Source organism: Canis lupus, chromosome 13 (genome assembly GCF_048164855.1).
Source record: "Canis lupus baileyi chromosome 13, mCanLup2.hap1, whole genome shotgun sequence".
NCBI lineage: Eukaryota > Metazoa > Chordata > Mammalia > Carnivora > Canidae > Canis > Canis lupus.
Genome location: NC_132850.1, coordinates 5,982,851 through 6,006,112, shown reverse-complemented (window position 1 = coordinate 6,006,112; position 23,262 = coordinate 5,982,851). Strand labels below are relative to the sequence as shown.

Here is a 23,262-nt window from a genome sequence, read left to right as displayed (position 1 = left end):
AGAGGATTGAAATTGAGTCCCCAAATTAAAAAATGCATTGGAACAGGGAGAAATGCATGTTACAATAAATCTGCTCTAAAGTAGTCCTCTTGTATTCAAATTGTCTCTATAGAAGTCTTTTACATCTCAGAAAGTTTAGTTCAGGATGACAGATGCCCACGTGATGATTAAAACAAAAAAAAGGAATAAAATCACGGGCCAGGGCAACTTCATATCTTAGTATCCATGGCTGAGTTTCTCTAATATACTATGTATGAAAGACTGAGAATATCTTGTTTCACTGGCTCGGCTGCTACCATTCTAGAAGCTTCCTTGTGGCATGTAACTCACCAGCTCTCTAATTGTTTCCAGGGGCAGGTCCAAGATCGGCTCCCTCATGTAGCACAACGTATGTATGGGAGATCCGAAACAGCTGGGCAGGTAATTCCCAGACACAGACAGAAAGTAATCCTTTCCCCTGTCCAGGTGCAAAACCAGAATGTCTTCAATTTTGTCTTCACCTGAGTTGAGCTTTGTAGCTGTGGTCTTATTTACAAATAGCTCCAATTCTATCTCAATGGCAGAGTCTGAAGAAAAACATTAAAAGTTAACATTGGCTGGTTGTAAGGCCAAGAGGAAAGAGGGAAAGAGGACAGCAGGGACGCGGAGCAGCCACGAAGGACTGGGGAAGGGCATCAGAGGTGTCAGCCAACCAACACATATGTATGTGCTCAGCACTCAGAGGACACACGAACAAGTTTCTAGTCCACGTGGAGATATGAAAACAACAAACAAAAACATGTGATGAGGCAACTGCTATGAAAATCAGGTACAAAGGAGCACAGTTCAAGTTACAATTATTAATACAATCAGAAGGCAGGGATCAAAGAGCTTGCCCTGGGCCAGGTCAGATAAAGACACCTGATACAGGAGAAAATATAATGCAAGTGTCAGCCTATAAATTGTCCACAAAACAGGCTTCATCCCTCTGCCACACAGCACAACGCAGAGTGCAAAGGAGAAGTTAGGGGAAAGACACCAATGGTACATTCCAGGGCCAGATATAATCTCTGGATTACCACCCCGTTATCTTTCCCTATAAGAGCAGATGCGGGGACCTGATTATAGTGAGGCAGACAGTGAAAATGGGTCCTTCAAGAGCAGCACCTGCTTCCCAGTGGTCTTCCGTCTTCTCTTTCTGTGAAATTATGGAACATATACATGGCTGAGAAAGCTTTTCAAGCTGAACTCGTACCCTTTCCTGTTATATCTTAGTTGCGGACGGTTGGTCCAGAGGACTTTTAGAAGTTTCAATCAGACAACAAACAGTCAAACAAAAAAGCTTACTTTTAGGAAAACAAGCAGTCAGGGTAGAGCGTTCCCCAAACCAGCAACCAGGGACCTGGAAACAGAGGCCTCACCTGGCAGGAGGAAACCTCTGCTGGGGTTGGCATTCAGCCACTTCTTACAGTAAGACGCTTCATCAGGCTTGTTGATGAATTCAAACTGACAGGGTACTTGTCCATTATGGATAGTAAAGGACTGTACTTGCAACTGCATGTACTTCACATTCTGAAAACAGAACTGGGAACAAGCCCGGGACCAGTCAGACCAGTGCCCTCTTACTCGGCAACCCGCTCAGCCACCCCAACTGGGCAATCTTTGCCCTTTCCAGAAAGAAAATCAAGGACCATCTCTTTCAAATCATGATTCTGCTTTACGTATTTACCTGGGAGGCCACAGCTCCACTAAAGACCAGTGGTCTGTGTTTAACCCAGAAATCCAAAAGCTTACATTGTTATATAAATAAATTTCCTGAAGGATTCAAAGTTCGAACTTTCTGTCTTCTATACACAAAGACCACTTCCAAAATACCCTTTACAAATTCCAGCCCCAAACATGAAGATGGAGCACATTAGGGCATTAAACAATACCCTCACCAGAAATCTCCATTCTGACTTCTTGGAACTGTCCGTTCTAAGTGCTCCACGCTGTAGCTCTTCCATAAAAAATCTAGTCAGCCTTAACTAGACTTCCCCGACCTGTGACCCATCCCTTTTCTACACCACCTTCCCTCCCACCAACACCTGTGTACCCACAAAATTCTAACTCAACTTAATCTTGGTCAAAGCAAAACATCCGTAGGAAGACAAACCCCTGCGACAAATACATACCAGCTACACTAAAATCAAACAAAGCACTTTTTGGCTCATCTGTGCCATCATTTAAATCATGAATGGCCCACGTGTGGGTAAAACCTATGAGTCATACAGGTTAAAGGCTTCTGATTCAGACGATCAGAAGAACAGAATCCAAACCAGCCCCCTCCTGTCAGCTAACACAGCAGCCTCATTGTAACTAGAGGCGGCTGCCTGTCAAGAAGCCTGGAGTCCAGGGGTCAGACAGGTGGCTCCTGGGTTTCTGAGGCCTCGCAGATGAGATCTGAGTTCTACAAATAGAAGAGCCTGTTGCTGATATCCTTAACATGTCCTTCCTACCTCTCGCTTAGAAAGGGACACAGAAGGAATGTTGGCATTTTCCATCTTGTCCAGGGAGCGAACAATCTCTTCCAGAGTCTTCCGGTAACGTTCTTCGTTGACCACCTTCACCTGGCAGGGAAATAGCAGAGCCTGAGTGCCTTCTGCCCATTTCCTCCTTTTCAGGAAAGAGGACATGCACAGCACGGGGCAAGAGCAGCTGATGGCAACACGGAAAATGAAGACTAGATGGATTTAATTGGTCAACAAAGAACCCAGTTCACAACAGACCCAGAAGGGTCTCCAGAAGCAGAGTTTGTGATGAGGTTAACTGCAGAGAGAAGACGCAGGAGTGGAAGCCTGGCTGGCAGGTGTGGCAGATCGCAGACCTAGGGCAGAATGATGCTCAGTGACAAGATCTACTTTGTTTGCTGCTGTCAACGGGCCTGCAGCGAGAAACTTCTCTAGGGTTTGATTGAAAGTGGCATTTCTCGAGGTTTTGTAACCTGTGCTCCACTGGCCAAGATTTTTGTCAGGCTTTCCCTTATGTGTTGTGAATTATAAACACAATTTTTGTCACTTTCAAGTAATAAAACTCTGTAACATACATCAGGCTTTTGTCAAGCTACCCACAGCTTCACGGATTCTGATATGCCTCTCTACCTGAACCCTTGAGAATAGATAATATAAAGAAGCAGAAGTCACAGGGGAAGAGATAATAAAAAGATGTTTAACTTCGCTAGCAAGCAGAGAAATGTTATCCAAAATAATGCAAGATCTCTTTCTTTTGGCTCATTGGGTTGGCAGAAATTTAAGACTAATAAAATCCAACATCAGCCAGGGTGTGGGAAATAAGCTCATATGGATTTGGTAGAAGGAGGAAGAGGAGGGAGCTCTATCTTTACTGACATGGAAAGATCTCCTAAGACATAGTCAGTAGGGGGAAACAAAAGATGTTCTCTCAGAACACTATGCATAACATGATCTTTTACAAAAAGGGAAAACATCTTCTATGTTGTATACAGAATACGGACATGTTTGTAAATGCAAAGAAAAAGTTGTGGAAAAGTTTTGGAAAGTTACAGTCCAAAAAGCAAAGGGGAACTTCCAAGGACACAGAAATATATCATAGAAGTACACCAAAATAATTATGAATTAAATTTAAGTTAAAACGACTTTTTTGTTTTGTTATCAAGAAACCTCCATGCCCAATGTGGGGCTCGAACTCACAACCTTAAGATCGGGTCACATGCTCTACGGACTGAGCCAGCTGAGTGCCCCTAAAAACAATTTTTTTTAAAGACTGATTTGACAGAAAGAGAGAGAGAGCACAGGCAGCCGGAGCAGCAGACAGGAGTGGAAGAGGCAGGCTCCCCACTAAGCGGACAGCAAATGCAGGGCCCAATCCAGGACCCTGGGACCATGACCTGAGCCAAAGCAGACATTTAACCAACTGAGCCACTCAGGCGCCCCACCTAAAAACAATTTTTTTTAAGATTTTATTTATTTATTCATGACAGACATAGAGGCAGAGACAGAGGCAGAGGGAGAAGCAGGCTCCCTGCAGGGAGCCTGATGTGGGACTTGACCCTAGGACCCCGAGATCACACCCTGAGTGGAAGGCAGACACTCAACCGCTGAGCCACCCAGGTGTCCCTAAAAACAATTTTTAGGGCAGCCCGGATGGCTCAGCGGTTTAGCGCTGCCTTGGGCCCAGGGCCTGATCCTGGAGACCCAGGATTGAGTCCCACGTCGGGCTCCCTGCATGGAGCCTGCTTCTCCCTCTGCCTGTGTCTCTGCCTCTCTTTCTCTCTCTCTGTGTTTCATGAATAAATAATAAAATCTTTAAAAAAAAAACAATTTTTAAAAGCTTTCTCATATTCAGGTCAGAAGGAGGAGCTAAGAATGACAAGAGTGGTCTTGGTTATGAGAACCCTTTCTCCATAGAGTGCTCCTGATGGGTATCAGCTGCACACCTACCCCGATGTCAAACACTGAGCTGACAGGCTTGTGGTCACTGGTCTTCAGGGCCATGTGGCTCTGGTAACTCAGCTGAGTGATGTTCTTCCCTTTCCAGAGGACCCGGTCACACCAGGCAGGAGCACGACACTTCTCGCTGAAATGCAAAGTCCACACTGGGGGCCTGCACAGGCATAGCAGAGCCCCCTGCCTGGCCAGCACCCTGGCTCAGCTGGAGAATGACAGGGCAGGGCCTTCAAGTCTATGCAGCCCCAGGGATCTGAGAAAGCACAGCAATTTGGGCCCACCAGGGGATAGCATGTGCTCTGTGGGTATCACCCAAAACAGCTGCATGGGCCCCAAGCCAAACACCATTCAGAATGACTCTCTGCTCTTTACCCTCCTATGGGGATGAGACGAAAAAGGCAATCTGGGAGTAAGTACTCTGCAGTCCTTAAAAGATGGTGCTTGAAACAGGCTCTGAATTCCTACTGCTTCAGTTATAAGCTTGGTTTTATACTAGCCTGTTTGGGAGGCTCTTTATCTTATTTTTTTAATTTGATTTTTTTTTTTAAGATTTTTTATTTTTAAATAATCTATACCCTCAATGTGGTGCTTGGAACTCACGACCCCCAAGGTCAAGAGTTGCATGGTCCACCTACTGAGCCAGCCAGGTACCCCTTGGAAGGCTCTTTAATTTTTGTGTGCCTTAGTTCCCCGATCTAAAAACTGAGGATAATAAATCATACCTCCAAAAATAAATTTTAAAAAAATAAATAAATCATACCTCCTTCAGCTGGCTGCTGAGAAGATTTAGTGAGGTAACAGAAGTAAAGTGTATGAAATAACGTGAGGCCTACCACAAGCATTAATGAAAGTGATAAACTCCTACGCGATGACCGAGTACAAGCTAAGTGGGTTGGAATCATCCTATCACCCTAAGCATAGCTGAAAAGTAAATTATTATAGAACAAAGGCTAAGGCAATAAAAAAAAGAGACCACGTAGGAAGGCAGAGCTGATCAATGAGCAGATACTGACGGGAAATGTTTGACCAGAGTGCAAAACACGGGAAGTCACAGGAATCGTATCTCCTTCTTTAGGCCCATGGGGACGAGTGCTTCCCTAAATGTCAGGGTTTCCATTTGCTCAGCTCCCTGAAGCAATCGCCTACCTACCTGGTATCCCAGTCATCGGAGCCAGTATCATACTTATAGGTTGGCTGGAACGTGAGCTCGCCTTCGGTGAAGCCTTCGAACACCGCCTTGGCAGCCACCTGAGTTTTCAGCTATACAAAAGGATGGAAGAGGGGGAAAAACTCACTTCAGAATAAAAAAGTCAATCCTGGAATTAGCAGAGGAAAGGAAATCAATCTGGAATCTGAACCCTAACCCAAAAAGAAAGGCCCATGAGAAAGCTATCCTGCAAGATCTTGAGAACTAAATCCTAGGAAGGGGAGCAAGTTGACCATCCCTTGGCCTGTTGTACAGTTTTCGGGGCTTTTATGAGGGCCTACCTACATCCAGGGGGCCTGAGTACCAACCTACTGAGATGTCCCTCAGAGGGTCACGAACCGAAAGGCATAGACTTTTCCCTTCCAAGTATCAGATATTTCATCTGTGTAACACAGTTGTTCTCAATGTACAGAGAGAGAACTACACAGAAGAAGGTCTGGAAAGATACAGTCCAAAAAGCCAAGGGGAATTTCCGTGTATATAAAAGTAAATACTAGAAGTATACCCAAATGAGTATGAATTAAACAAATTTTTTTACAAGATTTTATTTATTCATTCATGAGAGGCAGAGACACAGGCAGAAGGAGAAGCAGGCTGCCTGCGAGGAGCTGGATGCGAGACTCGATCCCAGGACCCCGGGATCACGACCTGAGCCGAAGGCAGATAGATGCTTGCCCACTGAGCCACCCGGTCATCCCTCAACAACTTTTCTAAAGGAGTTTGTCAAAAATAAATAGATGATAGATAGATAGATAGATAGATAGATAGATAGATAGATAGATAGATAGATAAGGAGTTTGTCAAATAAGTTATTTGAACCATGGGAAGTTCTGTGCCTTGATTTCCCCCACTGGCAAATACTGTATTTGTAACAGAATCTGTCTCTCAAGACTGCTGGGAAGAACTGTCAACTTAGAACGGTGCCTGGCACATTCTGAGAATAGCCAGGATTCTTCCCACTGCATTCATTTGAGGAGTTCCTTTAAGATCACACTTGCGGCGAGATGAACAACCACAGGTGTTCCTGCCTCCTCCCTGGGGACCAAGCTTTGCCCTGCGTGGACTGATGAAGAACTGTCAGCTAACCCTGGAGACAGGGAGCAGCCACTCAGGGCACAATAGTTGCCAAATTCCCCAAAATATGAATTCCTAAAGAAAAAAAAGACTATTAAGGAAAAAGCCACAGAAATAATAAAAATGTAGATGTTACTGTAGGATGATTCTTAAATTGGTATACGTAGACCTTAAAAGCATCTGAGAAGTAGAGAACACACGAAACCTCTACTGTTACTTGAAGACAGAGCAGAAAAGAAGGCAAGAGGAGGTGGGTATGACAGGGAAGGGGAGTTAGGTCGCCTTACTCTGGAATACAGATGCAATAAACAGATGGATAGAGAGCAGCCTGGCTTAATCCTGAAATGGGGATCAAAGAGAAAAAAAAAAAGGTAATTTACCAAGGGAAGGAACTAGGGAGAAAAATGAGCCACAAAAAGAGATTATTCCATAAGGAAAGACATAAGAAAGTGGAGATTTTTTTTCCCCCTTTGATTGATGTGCACTGCGGGATAAAAAGGTTAGCAGGATCATTCAGACTGATGACAATAAGAAGGGGGCTACAGGGTAAAAAGAAAAGGGACTTTAAGGTGAGAGCAGGAGGGGGCGAGGCAGGCTCACTCAGAAAACAAGGAGCAAGGCATCTTAAACACACCAAGTGCCTTTATGAGAAGCTTCATACCCTTTCAGCTCCAACTTGGATGAAATGAATGAATGAATGAGCACTGGAGATAAGGAGTGAGAGAGAGAGAGAGAGACTGAGACAGAGAACACGCACGCTCTTGTCCCCCAGGGGTATGAGGCACCTCGAGGGAAGAGCCAGTGGTGGCGGGGGGACAGCCGTGGACGAGGGAAGGCAGCTGAGAGGAGGAACGGCGGCCATCCGCTCCTCGGGGAAACCCACCCAGCCGAGGAGGAAGAGGCTGGGACCCCAGGCCTTCCTGTGCCCTCACAGTGCGGGGACAGCTGCCTTCAAACGCACAGGCGGCCATCTGTACCTGGTCGTATGCATACAGGGTCTGAAAGGCCTTCTCCTCGATGAGCTTTTTCACTGTCTCCACATCCAGTTCTTCTATCCTGTAGTTGAGGTCCCCCAGCCACAAGATCACACTGTGAGGAGAGAGCACAGAGGTCACAGGTTCAGGAGGCACTCCACCCACCCTCGCCAGCGCTCATCTGACAGAAGCCCCCCAAGGCTCAGCTTCTCGGGAGCTGAGAGGGAAGTGACTCTGCTGTTCGGGACATCTTTTCTCAGGCCGCCCCATTGCACGTCACGGCCAACATGCTGCTTACTCAGTGACCTTCTGCTCCAGGTTCATCAGAAACAGCCTTGAGTTGTCCTGGACTGTTTTACTCTTGTGTGGTTGGAAAGATAGTCTAATAAGATCTAAAAGCAAGACAACCATTTACCTCGTTCATGGGAAGAGGCACAAAAGATTAAGTATCGGGAATAATGTCAATCGCTTGGGGGCCCCAAACCAGATGATGCCATGATGTCGCCTCCATGCACATGACAGTCCACAGAACACACTCTCAGCCTTTGTTTCCGAGCTGAGTTCCTCCGAAACAAAGCTCAACCTGTACAGTGGACTGGGCCTCACCCCCACTGTATCATCGGTTGGCTCTTTTTTGCAGAGAGTGACGGGTGTTTTATCACACCTGCTGCTTTCAGAGAAGGGCTACTGAGCATTCCCAGATGACAGCGCACAGCCCACAGACTCCAGTACTGTTCTGTCTGAAGCCAGCAGCCAGGTCTTTAGAGAACCCGCACAGCAGTACACACGCACCAACATAAATGCATCCACAAGCTAAAAGCGGACAAGCTGACGTGCAAGCGGCAACCTCCCCAACTAGGATGCTGGAGGTTCAGCAGAACGGAGGACACACTCCCTGCTAAGTTCCCTGGAGAAGGAAAGCCATCCTGTCAGCTTCCAGAGCACCAGCGAGCTCAAGACAGTTCCACCACCGCAGCAGGCGGGATGAGGGCTTGCATCTGTGTACTCCCTGGCAGACACCATGGCCTCAGGGGCTTCTTCCTTTTTCTAAAAGAGGTGGCACAAGCTTCAAGTGTTACCGTGAAGTTTGAAATTCTAATATGCCTTGAATTGAGACATACTGAACGTTTTAGAGATAAACGAAACAAAGAAAACAGAGATTAGCACAAGATGCTCCAAGAAGCTGTAATTCCGGCTTTGTGATGCTGAATCAAGAGGTACAAAAGACTGGGATCCCTGGGTGGCGCAGCGGTTTGGCGCCTGCCTTTGGCCCAGGGCGTGATCCTGGAGACCCGGGATCGAATCCCACGTCAGGCTCCCGGTGCATGGAGCCTGCTTCTCCCTCTGCCTGTGTCTCTGCCTCTCTCTCTCTGTATGACTATCATAAATAAATTTAAAAAAAAGGGGTACAAAAGACTAAGTGAGGGGAGACTACTCTGTCCGGACCTCAGTGATATATGTTTCTGGAAAGAACAGACATGTAATATCCTAAAACATAGTTCTAAAGCATGGACTTGAGAAGCTCGCTCTTTGGTTGCTTTCCTTGTGATGTTTTATCAAGGTGGGCCCACATTAAAAATAAATCTTATACGTTTTCTGAAGGCAAATGATGTGTGAGAGAGACTCTAGAGGGCTGCCCGATGGTTAAGTTAGGAAATGGAACGTTTCCACAGGACGTCCTATCGGCATGTAAGCGAGGGTGGGCTAGAGTTCCCACTCCGGCAGCGGGAGGCCTCCTCCAGTCGCCTCCCTGACAAAGCAGAGAGGCCCCAATCTGCATGGCAAGAACAGCCAACTGCTCGGGCTCCAGGCCCAGACTCACTCGTGCTTGCTGATGGTGAGAGGGGGAAGGCTTGGGTCAACCTGACAAAACTGCATTCGAGAACAAATGTCTTTATAGTCCTGGTTCCTCCTCTCATACTCCTCCGTGTGGGCTGCCAAGTGAGAGTTCACAACGCAGATGCTGGTGTTGTGGAACTGGAACCTGATGGCCACTCCTCCTTTGTTACCCTACAGAAAAGAGCCCAAGAGCATCCAATTCACCGCTTCAATGCATCAGTCATTTAAATCCGCACACTTTCAACATGTTTTCTCTTCAAAATAATCCTGACTGCTAAGTGAGGCAGTGTTATTGTCTGTATTTTATTTTATTTTTTAATTTTTTTTTTTTTTTTTTTTTTTTAGAGGGAGAGGGAGAGAGACAAGTTCTAGCAGATTCCCCACTGAGCGTGGAGCCCGACGCAGGGCTGGATCTCACCTCCCTGAGATCGTGACCTGAGCCGAAATCAAGAGTGGGACACTCAACTGCTTACCGGACTGAGCCAGCCAGGCGCCCCTACTGTCTGTATTTTAACAGGTAAGAAAACAAATCCAAAGCAGAGTGACTAGCCAGTCAGTGGCGAAGCCGAGTCCACTTTTCCCTAAATCACAGGCAAACCACATGCTTGCCCTTTTGCACAGGAAGCTAAGCTCTTGCAGTCAGACCCAAAAGCAGGACTTTAGGAGCCTCAAGAAGAGGAAATTACAAACCTATTATTGTCAGCGTTCTTTCTTTATCTTGGTTTCCCAACAGTTTCTGCAACTGATTTCACGGGTGAAATGGGCAGATCAACTAGAGGCTCTGGTGTGGAGTGGACACAGGGATATGTGCTATGTCAGCCAACAGCTCACTAAAACACGACTTCTAAGTGGTCCGCTCAATCTGGCCTTGCTTGAGGGCACCATTCACCATGTCACACCAGCACCCTCACTCTGGGACCCACGCAATAACGGTATCCTGAGAGGCAGGGTCAAAACTGTAGGGATCAAGCATACCGACCAGAAACTCACCATCCTCCCCATGATTCCTGTCCCCACGGTCTCAGCTTCCACCTCGGAGATGTGCGCTGCATGCTCCTGTTTGACATACAACAGCAGCATAATCCCCACCAGTCGGATAAGCTTCACCTAGACAACAGAGCCATAACGTTCCGGTCACGGCATTAAATAGAAATCCAAAACAGGAATAAACACCCCAGAGGAAAAGTGGTCTTGAAGCTGGCTGAGGATGCCAGTGTGTTTCCTTCTCCACAGTAGGACACAGGGTAGTCACCTGTGCAGCTCACCACGCACACGTGCAACGTGATAATCCCAACAGCCCACCAGGGCCCAGACCTGCATCTTTCTGATCCAGAGGCACCTCTTCTGGAGGACTTGAAATTGAAATAATTAGAACTGGCTTCTGATAAAGGTCATGGGTCTTAGAATTTCCCTGTGTGGCAGCATAAAATTAAGGGTCACTGAACGCGCTCTTACCTTTGCATACTTGGCGTCTGGATGAAGACCTTCTGATACAGCTTTAAACCACTCTTCCTCCTTGGGGGTATCATGGAAGAAAAAGGCTTCTTTGCTCAGATCGAGCTCCTGGAACCTGTAATAAGCAGCAAGCAGTCAGAAAGTAGAGAAGAGTAATGTGCAGACCATGTCCTCGGGTTGGGTTGGGTGCGTGTACAAGTCTAGCTTCCCAGCGAAACTGCAGGGCACTCAGAAAAATAAAAACGTGGAACCGAGCGACTAAATGCTAAGGAACTACCAGCGCTCTCCTGAGCCGCCCCCACTTCCTCTCCATAACCAGCCTGCGAACCAGTTACAAGTGTCTCCATTTTACACCCAGGACCGCTACTTCACACAAGGACCAAATGGCAAACCGGGCACCAAGCCTAGGTCTATATAAATTCCAGATTCTAGGCCCTTCCCACTTTGCCACACAGGCTTCTTGGCTGCCTCCTCCCCATAGTGCCCAGCACAGTGGTAGGAAGATAACATGCATGGAAGAAAAAAAACAGGAACGCCTGGGTGTCTCAGTGGTTGAGGAATAAATAACATCTTTTTAAAAAATAAATAAAATAAAAAATAAGAAAAGCCCCACTGGTCAGTTTTGTTTTTTTTAAAGATGTTATTTATTTATTCCTGAGAGACAGAGAGAGAGAGAAAGGCAGAGACACAGGTAGAGGGAGAAGCCGGCTCCATGCAGGGAGCCTGATGCAGGACTTGATCCTGGGACTCCAGGATCACCCCCTGAGCCAAAGGCAGACGCTCAACCACTGAGCCACCCAGGCGCCACTTATTTTTTATTTTTTTCTTTATTTTTAATTTTTTTAAAAAGATTTTATTTACTTATTCATGAGAGGCACAGAGAGACAGAGAGAGAGGCAGAGACACAGGCAGAGGGAGAAGCAGGCTCCAAGCAGGGAGCCCGACCTCAACCCCGGGTCTCCAGGATCAGGCCCCAGGCTGAAGGTGGCGCTAAACCGCTGAGCCACCCAGGCTGCCCCTACCACTTATTTTTTAAATCTAGCCTTCCTGGGGCACCTAGGTGGCTCAGTCGATTAAGTGTACGACTCTTTGTTTTCGGCTCAGGTCGCGATCCTGAGATCAAGCCCATGTTGGGCACGGAGCCTGCTTGTGTCCTCTCTGTCCCTCTCCCTCTGCCCCTCCTTGCTCATGCATGTGCATGTTCTCTCCCTCTCTCTCTAAAAAAAATAAAATAAATAGTTTTAAATTAAATAAATAAATAACTTTTAAGATCAATTACATAAATTTAAAAAAATAAAATAAAGCTAGCCTTCCTTCCCTGGCAAAAATATTTTTGCTTTGTGACACAACAAAGTGTTGAATGTCTAAGTGATAAAAGTCAGTTCAAGGTGTAGTGATTTTAACAGAAGGTTGCACTAAAAATGAAATAATAGCATTTAAATGCCAGGCACATCACTTTAATCATGCCAGAAATTTGTTTACTATGAGGAAGAGCATCAAACAGAGAAGCAGCTGTTATTAAGCACATGCTCAGTTTTCGCTTCCTTCACCTGCTGTGAAGACTCAGTGATACATTCATGTCCCTATCCTTCCCACGCCAGCTATACTTTCCTGAGATGCAGAGGCAACCGAAGAGAGAAGCACTCACCCCACGCAGTACACATCTGGGGCCTGGATGCCATGGCTTAGCCAGGGCTGGAGGCCTTCTTTGGGGGACTGGCCGTTCACATTGTATGTTCCCACAAAAAACCTGTCAACAAAGAGAATTGATCAGTCACTTGGGAGGACTACAGGGATGACAGGGGAAAGAAAGCATCCTGTGCCGACTTTGCCCAGTTTCGGTCTCCCTGCAGCAGAATTTTAAGACGTAAGAAATGTCACACCTGGCCTCAACTGAGGACTGTGGCACCAAAGGGTGACTTGCAGTCTGCCATGATATCTGTTGCTTTTGTGATAACTTCAGACACCATATGCCTACTGTGAACATTCCCACTTAGCTTTGACAGCCATTACAGAGCCATCACCCAAAAATGATTCCTTACCCTGTGTGTGCTAGGGAAATGAAAGAAAAATATAGGAAGTACCTTAGTAATTATCTTTGGAAGCAAAGCAAAAGCAGTGTTCACCATAACTGACTATTTATATACCTGAAAGCAATGTCATTTTTTGTCACTGATTTAAAAAGACCTAGCTGGGGGTCCCAGGGTGGCTCAGTCAGTTAAGCGTCTGTCTTTGGCTCAGGTCAGGATCCCAGGGAGCGGGGATCCTGCTTCTCTCTCTCTCTCTCTCTCTCCCTCTGCCTGCAGCTCTCCCTGCTTGTTCTCACTCTCTCTGTGTCAAATAAACTCTTAAAAAAATATTTTTTAGGGATCCCTGGGTGGCGCAGCGGTTTGGCGCCTGCCTTTGGCCCAGGGCGCGATCCTGGAGACCCGGGATCAAATCCCACATCAGGCTCCCGGTGCATGGAGCCTGCTTCTCCCTCTGCCTATGTCTCTGCCTCTCTATCTCTCTCTCTCTCTGTGACTATCATAAATAAATAAAAATTTTTAAAAAATATTTTTTAATTAAAAAATTAATTAAATAATTTAAAAATAATTTAAAAATTAAAGGATTCTAGAAGAATCCTGTAACATCTATTCATTTAACTTCCAGTAATCTTGTCTGGAAAGATTACCAAACACTAACTTCATTGCACTAGCTTCAGTTTAAATGACTTTCTTCAGAGGCCCAGAATGACTAAGAGATACACAAATTCCAGGATATCATTCCTTCTCCTGTCCCATATATCTCTTCAGATGTTGCTGTAACTATTTGCAAGTTGTATGACTCCCACTATATCATGCCTACCCCTGTGCCTGGCCTGCAAACGCACAGAATAAATGGCTGCTCATGAAGAAATGAAATGAAAGGATCATTTAGAGAATGACAGGAGAGATTCTATAGAAGGATTTGCTTCCAAATCCAGGGTATGCAGGGGGAGTGCTTATATTTCAGAGAGCTGAACAATCATTTTGCTTTGAAAACAGTCTGCCCAGTTAGCTACCTGAAGTTCTGGATATACGTATAATCCTCTTCTTCCTGCACTAGACGTGATTTCACGATTGTATCTCGTAGCCCGAACTTCTGCATGGATAAAATATGTGCCTTGTCTGTTACTGTGATAGTGGAGGAGCGAACCATGTCGGTGATTTCAGACTTGGATTTATTCTGTCTAGAAAAACAAACAGATACAAATTTATCATATTCTGATGAGTCCCCCATGACAAAATACATGAGCATGAAGCTGGAAGTTTCCAAACAGAAGTGTCTGAGTCACGGAAGACTAACGGAGGCCAAAGTCAAATGTGTTTACTAAAAAAACACTATTTCTTTGTGCAATTAAGTAAACTTCTGTGTTGTTGATTGTATAGCACATTGGTCCAGAGATTTTTCTGATAGAGATCTCAGATCAGAGGGGACCCTCACATTCTGACCTAATCCCTTCCTTTTCCAAATAAGAAAAATGAGACCAAACATCATCAATGATCCACCCAGTTGGATGGTGGCAGAGTATGGATTAGAATAGATTTGACAATACTCTTTTCAGACTCTACTGCCTCATGTATTGAGACTATAAACTACCCAGATCCTTTGAATTGACAACTCTACTATATCTCTATTCCACAGGAGTAACCTGAAATAAAAGAAGAGCAATGAAAATTTGTATTTCATTATTATTTGTGTAGTTTTAATAGTCAAATTAAAAATTATTTAAATGCCAACATTTAAATTTAAACAAAATTTAAAATTTCAACAGTTATCTAACAGAATCTTAATAATAGTGCAAGAAACTTTTGTTGAAGGTTACTTAATGAATTAAGATATATAAAGCACTTGCAACAACTTCTGGCACTGAATAAAGACCACATAAGTATCTGATAGTATATCATCAAGCACATACTAATTACAACTATGTAAACATGTATCTAAGTCTACCAAGAAGGCTGAAGTGAACTGAGAGCCATAGATCTAGTTACATTTAAAGTTCAGGGCTGGGATCCCTGGGTGGCGCAGCGGTTTAGCGCCTGCCTTTGGCCCAGGGCATGGTCCTGGAGACCCGGGCTCGAATCCCACGTCGGGCTCCCGGTGCATGGAGCCTGCTTCTCCCTCTGCCTATGTCTCTGCCTCTCTCTCTCTCTCTCTGTGATGACTATCATAAATAAAAAAAAATAAAAATAAAAAAAATTCTATAAAGTTCAGGGCTTGTTCCTTGCTGCTTAAGTGCATAATTAAAATATTGACACAAACAAGCAAGTTTTTGTCTTGACCAGATGATTCTAGCTATGAGCAGTAGGGGGCACTGGTGTACAGACTAAATATAATAGCACGTGGGGGGGTGGGAGTAAATAAAAACAGAAAAAAGAAGTATCTTCAGAATTAGGACGCTCCTAAAAGAATGGAAGGGAGAAATAAAAATGTTTCTAATCTTCTACATTTCTAAGGTAGAGTTAGACTGCCAGTTTCAAATCCTAAATGGGCTACCTGTTAGTTCTGGATCTTGGGTAAATCATATAAAGTCTCTTCTTTATCTGTTTCTGTAGCTATAAACCAGAGAAGATAATGGTACCCATCTCTTAGGTTAAAATAAGATAATTCTGGGGGATCCCTGGATGGCTAGTGGTTTAGTGCCTGCCTTCAGCCCAGGGTGTGGTCCTGGGGTCCCGGGATCAAGTCCCGCATCGAGCTCGAGTCCCACATCAGGCTCACTGCGTGGAGCCTGTTTCTCTCTGCCTGTGTCTCTGCCTCTCTCTGTGTGTGTCTATCATGAATAAAAAAATAAAATCTTAAAAAAAAAAAAAAAAAAAAAGGATAATCCAGGTAAGAGCATGGTACCTGGAACACACAGCAAATGCTCAGTAAGTGTCCAACATTTCTTGGACCACCTACCCTGGGGCAACTTACATCATGCACAGTAATGGTCTCAGCTCTATACTGAAGAAAACTTCAGCCCTAAGAAGTACAAATGAAGGGAGGGCTGCATTACCTTGGGAGCAAACTGTCTGGTGTATCCTGACCCCAAGAGCTGGCAGGGTCCCCAAGCAGGCCTTTCTTATCCGATCTGGAATCATCAAAGTCAGAAACACCTAAGGGGAGGGGAAAGGAATGAAAACATGCTTACAAAGACTTTAACATACAGACCACAGCTTCTCCAGTTATCTGGGAATCACTGGTTGTGCACATCGTGCTTGAAAGCATAGGAAAGGCTGATGGTGGTGTGTGGGTGAAGCTCCCAGAGCACTGAGAGAGGGCAGAAAAAAACAAGCATTTCATCCAGAGGTCTACACTTGATCTTAGCCAAAAGGCCGAGAAGCGATCATCCAGAGGTCTTTACTTCTGAAAACCCAACCATCCCAGCTGATCTGACTCCCTTTCCTTAGAGACAGAGTGCACTGCAAAAAAGAATGAAACTATGCATTCTGCAGACCTAAGTTCCATCACCAGCTCTACTATTTATTGACCTTCTGACGCCAGACGAGTCATCCAACCTTTCTCCATCTTGGTGACTTGACCTGTCTTGCCCTTCTCACAGGTTTATTGCAGGGATCAAATAGTTGATATGTGAGTAAAGCACTTTGGAAGCCACACAGCATATTATGAAATATAAGATAGGGATCTCATTCCCATTTACTCCAAGTGGCACTTCATGTTCAAGGAGGAAAGAAAGAGGCAGGGGTCAGAGATCTGACGCTGGAAAGGGTCTAAGTGCTCTAGAGAATGGGAAGCGCTTGTCATGGTCAACAAATCGCCTCAAAAACCAAACAGCAGACCAAGGACTTTCAAATAAATACATACTTCGGGACAGTTGTAAAACCAAGATAAACCTGAAAAGGAAAATTAATCTGCCAATAGTGTCTCTGCTGCTTAAAAGCCAAATCTCTTGTCCACGGAAAACAGCATGGAGAGGCCACGGAAAGGGGCTGCTTCAACGCACGCGTTACGGGGAGCACTGGAGGCATGAGCCATCACGAAAGAATTCTGCCCTGAAGATTATTACTAAACATGGATTTTTCAACCATGCATTCACAGAAACCAGAAAACACACACACGCTAATCTGATACATGAAAATAATTTCATTTCGATACCTCCAACCAATCACCCAAGGCCTTTCAATTTTGTTCCCTGAATGCCTCTTAAGTCAGTATATCCCATCCAGTGTGACCCTACTAGCCTACGTTACCAACGTCTCCTTGGAATGACTTGGAAAACCTGAACTAATCACCTGGCCTCCTTTCAGAATTAATCTTCTGACCCCACCATCTCTGACCCAATTTCTACACTATGGCTGGAGGATTTTTTGAAAAAGGAAGGCTAATCCCATCACTTAAAACCTTTCGAAAGCTTCCCATTGAATAAACCCAAACCTCCTGGTATAGCTGTCAAGTCTCCCTCCAGTCCACCCCACGTGTCCACCTGCAACTCTCACCACAGGCCTCTGTCTCCCCACTCCCTTAAATGCCATAGTAAGTATATTAAAGTTACTGAAGCTATACTGTGATCCCATCAGAAACTCACTTCCTCCTTTTTCATTTTGCTTTACAGGGCTAACTCCTCCCCATCCCAAGGCCAGGGGTCAGCAAACTTTTCTGCAAAGGGCCAAAGCAATAATGTCGGAGGCTGTGCAGGCCATACAGTCTCCGTCACAGCGATTTGACTCCACTGTCATAGTGTCAAAGGAGCCATGAGTGTGGCTGTGTTCCAGTAAAACTTTATTTATGGACATTGAAATCTGAAGATTACAACATTTTTACATGTCACAAAATATGAATCTCTTTTAATTCTTTTCAAACATTTAAAACCATAAAAACTATTCTTAGCTCACAGGCTATAAAAAAGCAGGCAGTGAGCTGGATTTGGCCCATGAACTGACTGTACTTAGCCAAGCCCTGCTGTAGACCATCTCAGAGGTCACTTCTTCCAAAATGCCTTCTCTAACTCCCCCCAGAGCAGGTTAGACGCCCTACCACTGGTGTTCCCACAGCTCCCTGTATGTCTCTCATTATAGTCTCAATTGCTGTGTATTGTAATGCTTGTCCCCCAGTTAGACTCTAAGCTTTCTGAGGGCAAGGCTATGTCTGATTTATTCATCATTGCACCCCCAACATCCAGCACACCAGCCAGCACATGATAAGCAGTTCAATCACTCAACAATTCAACAGAAAATACTGAATGAACACTGATTCCTTATGTGTCATATATAAATATGTAACATCTAAGCTCAAGCCTGTTAACATTCTTTTGGAATGTTGCAGGTCATCTTTCCATTATCTTCAGCATACAACAGAAATAAGACAGGCAGAACTAAGAATGCCTGGGTGGCTCAATGGTTGAGCGTCTGCCTTCAGTCCAGAGCGTGATCCTGAGGTCTTGGGATTGAGTCCCACATCGGGCTCCCTGCATGGAGCCTGCTTCTCTCTCTGCCTGTGTCTCTGCCTCTCTCTGTGTGTCTCTCATGAATAAATAAAATCTTGAAAAAGAAAGAGAAAGAGAAAGAGAAAGAGAAAAGGAAGGAAGGAAGGAAAGAAAGAAAGAAAGAAAGAAAGAAAGAAAGAAAGAAAGAAAGAAAGAAAGAAAGAAAGAAAGAAGAAAGAAAGAAAGAAAGAAAGAAAGAAAGAAAGAAAGAAAGAAAGAAAAGAGAAAGAAAGAAAGAAAGAAAGAAAGAAAGAAAGAAAGAAAGAAAGAAAGAAAGAAAGAAAAAGAGAAAGAGGGATCCCTGGGTGGCTCAGTGATTTAGAGCCTGCCTTTGGCCCAGGGCATGATCCTGGAGTCCCAGGATCAAGTCCTGTGTCTGGCTCCCTGCGTGGAGCCTGTTTCTCCTTCTGCCTGTGTTTCTGCCTCTCTCTGTGTCTCTTGTGAATAAATAAATAAAATCTTTAAAAAAGAAAGAGAAGGAAGGAAGGAAGGAAGGAAGGAAGGAAGGAAGGAAGGAAGGAAGGGAGGGATCGATCGATCCCTGGGTGGCTCAGTGGTTTAGAGCCTGCCTTTGGCCCAGGGCATGATCCTGGAGTCCCAGGATCGAGTCCTGCGTCGGGCTCCCTGCGTGGAGCCTGTTTCTCCTTCTGCCTGTGTCTCTGCCTCTCTCTGTGTCTCTTGTGAATAAATAAATAAAATCTTTAAAAAAGAAAAAAGAAAAAGAAAGAAAGGCAGAACTAGAATAGGTTGTTTCTAGAATTCTACAACCCCGTGGTTAGCTAAATTCTTTCTAAGAACCAAATCCCCAATTGCTTGTTTTACTCTCACTGAACTCTAAAGCTTTAGAGAACCAACATACCTGAGTTAGTGAATGGCATACTGGGACACCTGTTAGAATGCTAAAATCCAAAAAGCCGACAATACCAACTGCTGGCAAGGATGTGGAGCAAAAGTTAACTCTCATTCATTGATTATAAGAATGGAAAATGGTACAGATCCTTTGCAAACAGTTTGGCAGTTTCCTACGAAGCTAAACATAGTAGCTTCCATATATGATCCAGCATATATGATCCAGCAATCACATTCCTAGATATTTATTGATTTGAAATTTTATATCCATATAAAAACCTGCACATAACTCTTTATAAAAAGATTTATTCATTTGCAAGAAAAAGAAAAAGACAGAAAGACAGAGAGAGCACAAGCAGGAGGAGAGGTAGAGGGACAAGCAGGTTCCCAACTGAGCACGGAGCCTGATGTGGGGCTTGATCCCAGGACTTGAGATCATGACCTGAGCTAAAGTCAGATGCTTAACAGACTCAGCTAACCCAGGCGCCCCTACAGCAGCTTTATTAATACTCATTAAAAACTGAAAGCAACAATACATATTGCTAAGTAAAAGAAGTCATTATGAAAAGGCTCCATGCTGTAGGATTCTGAATATATAACATTATGGTTGAAGCAAAACTCTAGAGGTGGTAAACAGACCAGTGGTTGCCAGGTGTCCAGTGGGTGGGTAAGGATTAAGTAAGTGAAGCACAGGGGACTTACTAGGGCAGTGAAACTATTCTGTGAGAAGCTGTAGTGGTGGATACATGACACTATCTATAGTCTTCAAAACCCATAGAACTTTATAGCCCAGAGCAAGGCATGCAAATAAATTTAAAAAAAAAATCAGGGATCCCTGGGTGGCGCAGCGGTTTGGCGCCTGCCTTTGGCCCAGGGCGCGATCCTGGAGACCCGGGATCGAATCCCACGTCGGGCTCCCGGTGCATGGAGCCTGCTTCTCCCTCTGCCTGTGTCTCTGCCTCCCTCTCTCTCTGTAACTATCATAAATAAATAAAAATTTTAAAAAATAAATAAATAAATAAAAATTAAAAAAAAATCATTTTGGAGGTCAGGGGATCCTGCAGTGAAATCCAGAAAATGACAAAAGAATCTAACTATATTACAAATGTATGAAACAGCCTCACTGAGGGGGAATAGAAGAAAAAGGTGCTGACCTAAGGAAATTTGAAAATGCATGGAATCTGCAAGATTAAAGGCAAAATGAACTGTACGCAAGCACTATACTCTAGCTGATAATACTGCTTACCACAGGGATGTGGATTAACAATTCTGAAGCTGCTATATAGGGATCCTGGAATTTAACACTTAAAGAAAATGGATAGTGGATTGTGGGCACCAGGTTTCTCATTGTTGGAATGGGAGATTCCAGATAAACAAGGGGAAGAGGCTAGGATGATCCATGTGGTAATGGATTAGAGTTGGAGATATCAGCATGAGTTCATGTTTACTTAATATGGATACATACGGTTACATAGAGAAATATAGAGATACACACATTTAAGTAGACACACTTACATCTCCTTGCTCCATAGGCTAACAGGGCCTAGAAGCAAGGACACACCAGTAGCAAGGACCACTCATTAATGCCCAATCTTGGTTTCCAATACCATTCTCCAATAAAAAGAACCAGGGCTCCTTGAGATATGGTTATTTTAGGACTGGGGTGGGAAATATAGAAGATGGAGTATTTTCTAGCGCCAGAAAACAAGTACTAAAAAAAAAAAAAAAATCTCCCAAAATAAAAATACAATGATGGGGTACATCATATGGACACAGGAGCCAACCAAAAAGGCTCCAATGGTCACAGCGGTAACAATTTCAGTAAAGAAATAAAGCAATAGTGGATTAGAATTCAAAATATAAAAGAAATATCCTTGGGGATCCCTGGGTGGCTCAGTGGTTTAGCGCCTGCCTTGGGCTCAGGTCCTGGGATCGAGTCCCGCATCGGGCTCCCTGCATGGAGCCTGCTTCTCCCTCTGCCTGTGTCTCTGCCTCTTGCTCTCTCTGTGTCTCTCATGAATAAATAAATAAAATCTTTAAAATAAATAGATAGATAGATAGATAGATAGATAGATAAAATATCCATCCATACTGCTATAAATAACTGAATAAAAAAATGGAATAGACAAATTTCCAATTTCCAAATTTCAAATTTCCAAAGATGAGGAGCCTAACTCCCCATTATTCTACTGCAACTGCTGTGTGTTAAGGATACCGACCACCTTCATGTTGCCAAATGCAGCAGTTAGTTCCCGGTTTTCAGCTAAGTCCACTCCAACCTCTTCGGCAACACTTGATCTATAGACACCACGCTCTTCCCCTGTAAACGCTTCCCTTAGTTCTTGAAGGCTCCTTTTTATCTCCATGCACCCCATGCCCCACCCCCAGGAATGAGTCTGGGCCAAGGCCTGGCACTAGGCCGCTTCTCCACTACACTCTTTCCCAGCTAGGTGATCTCACTTGCTCTCACAGTTTTAAAAACCACCTACCCCATGCTGACTAATCCCAATCCCCATGCTCCAATCTTTCACCTGAGCTCCAGATTCCTATATGCTGCTTCCCCCCCCCCCCCCCCCCCCCCCGCTTAGGCTTCTTCAACTCAGTAAATAGCACCGCCACTGGATCAGCCACTCAGGATAGAAACCTGAGACTCACTTGTGACTTCTCTTTCTCCCGCTTACACCCACACCTAATTCATCAGCAATTCAGCCAAGGCCTACCTTCAGAAATACACCTGGAATTTCTCACCGGATCACAACACCAGCTTTCCAGCTGTTCTGGACTTCCACACTTACACGCTCCTGTCAATCCTCTACCTCGGTCTGCTCTGGCCACACTTCCTTTTCTGCTCTTCCTGGAGCATGTCAAGCTCATTCCCAACTCAAGGACTTCACTCTTGCTGGCTCCTCTGCCTGGAACGCTCTTCCTTCAGGTCTCCATATTACTCAACTCCACGTCATTCAGGCCTCGGCTCAGACATCAGAGGCTCTGACACCCTATCTAAACAGCCCCCCATCACCCCACATCAGTCTATCCCCTCACTCCATCAAGAGCTTTCTAGGGCAGCCCCGGTGGCGCAGCGGTTTGGCACCGCCTGCAGCCTGGGGTGTGATCCTGGAGACCCGGGATCGAGTCCCATATTGGGCTCCCTGCATGGAGCCTGCTTCTCCCTCTGCCTGTGTCTCTGCCTCTCTCTCTCTGTGTCTATGAATAAATAAATTAAAAAAAAAAAAAAAGAGCTTTCTAAATTCCTCTGTTCACAGCATCCTTCCTGTCTCAGTGACAGTTGTCAAAGAGCCTCTAGGCCCATGGAAATACCCACCAGTGCTGTCCACCTAGTTAGGACCAAAATAAATCATGAAGTAAATAAGTCCTACCGACTTAAGTAGCAGTTTGAAAAGGAATACACATACACAGAAGGGGAAAATACTATTTCTATTTCATTTTAAATAACTATCATTACCGACTAAATGAGATGTGTGTGCCTGTTGGGTACTGCACACCCCCTCAAACCTTGGAATCCTACAGGACACCACATAAAATGTGCCACACTCAGATACCTGGGTGGCTCAGTCGGTTAAACATCTGCCTCGGGTTTGGGTCATCATCTGAGGGTCCTGGGATTGAGCCCAGCATCGGGTTCCCTCATCAGCAGGGAGCCTGCTTCTCCCTCTCCCTCTGCCTGCAGCTCTGCCTATTTATGGGCTCTCTCTCTGTCAAATAAATACATAAAACCTTAAAAAAAAAAAGGTGCCACATTAATTTTTGCATGGTACTTGTTTTTTTATCACAACCACCACCCAAAACCCAGAACTTATCTTCGCAAAGATACCATGTCCTCAAAAGGAATGCAGCACCATCTAATGTGGAAACAGTGAACTACCTCGACCGAGAAGTTGGGTTCGGCAGGTGGCAAAGTGTTTCCATATTTCAAGCTTTGAAATGTCCCAGAGTGAATTCCTTGCACGGCCC

At 44.8% G+C, this 23,262-nt stretch overlaps 1 protein-coding gene across 1 annotated transcript in view; it reads right to left on the bottom strand.

The window, feature by feature from the left end:
* Window positions 1-23,262, bottom strand: part of INPP5B (inositol polyphosphate-5-phosphatase B) — a 50,896-nt gene that overhangs the window by 5,219 nt on the left and 22,415 nt on the right. The window contains 12 exon segments of the mRNA XM_072771880.1: window positions 331-566; window positions 1,401-1,563; window positions 2,478-2,588; window positions 4,437-4,572; window positions 5,593-5,702; window positions 7,701-7,812; window positions 9,520-9,707; window positions 10,527-10,643; window positions 10,992-11,106; window positions 12,640-12,741; window positions 14,035-14,202; window positions 16,015-16,114. Coding sequence (XP_072627981.1) covers window positions 331-566; window positions 1,401-1,563; window positions 2,478-2,588; window positions 4,437-4,572; window positions 5,593-5,702; window positions 7,701-7,812; window positions 9,520-9,707; window positions 10,527-10,643; window positions 10,992-11,106; window positions 12,640-12,741; window positions 14,035-14,202; window positions 16,015-16,114 — 1,658 coding nt within the window.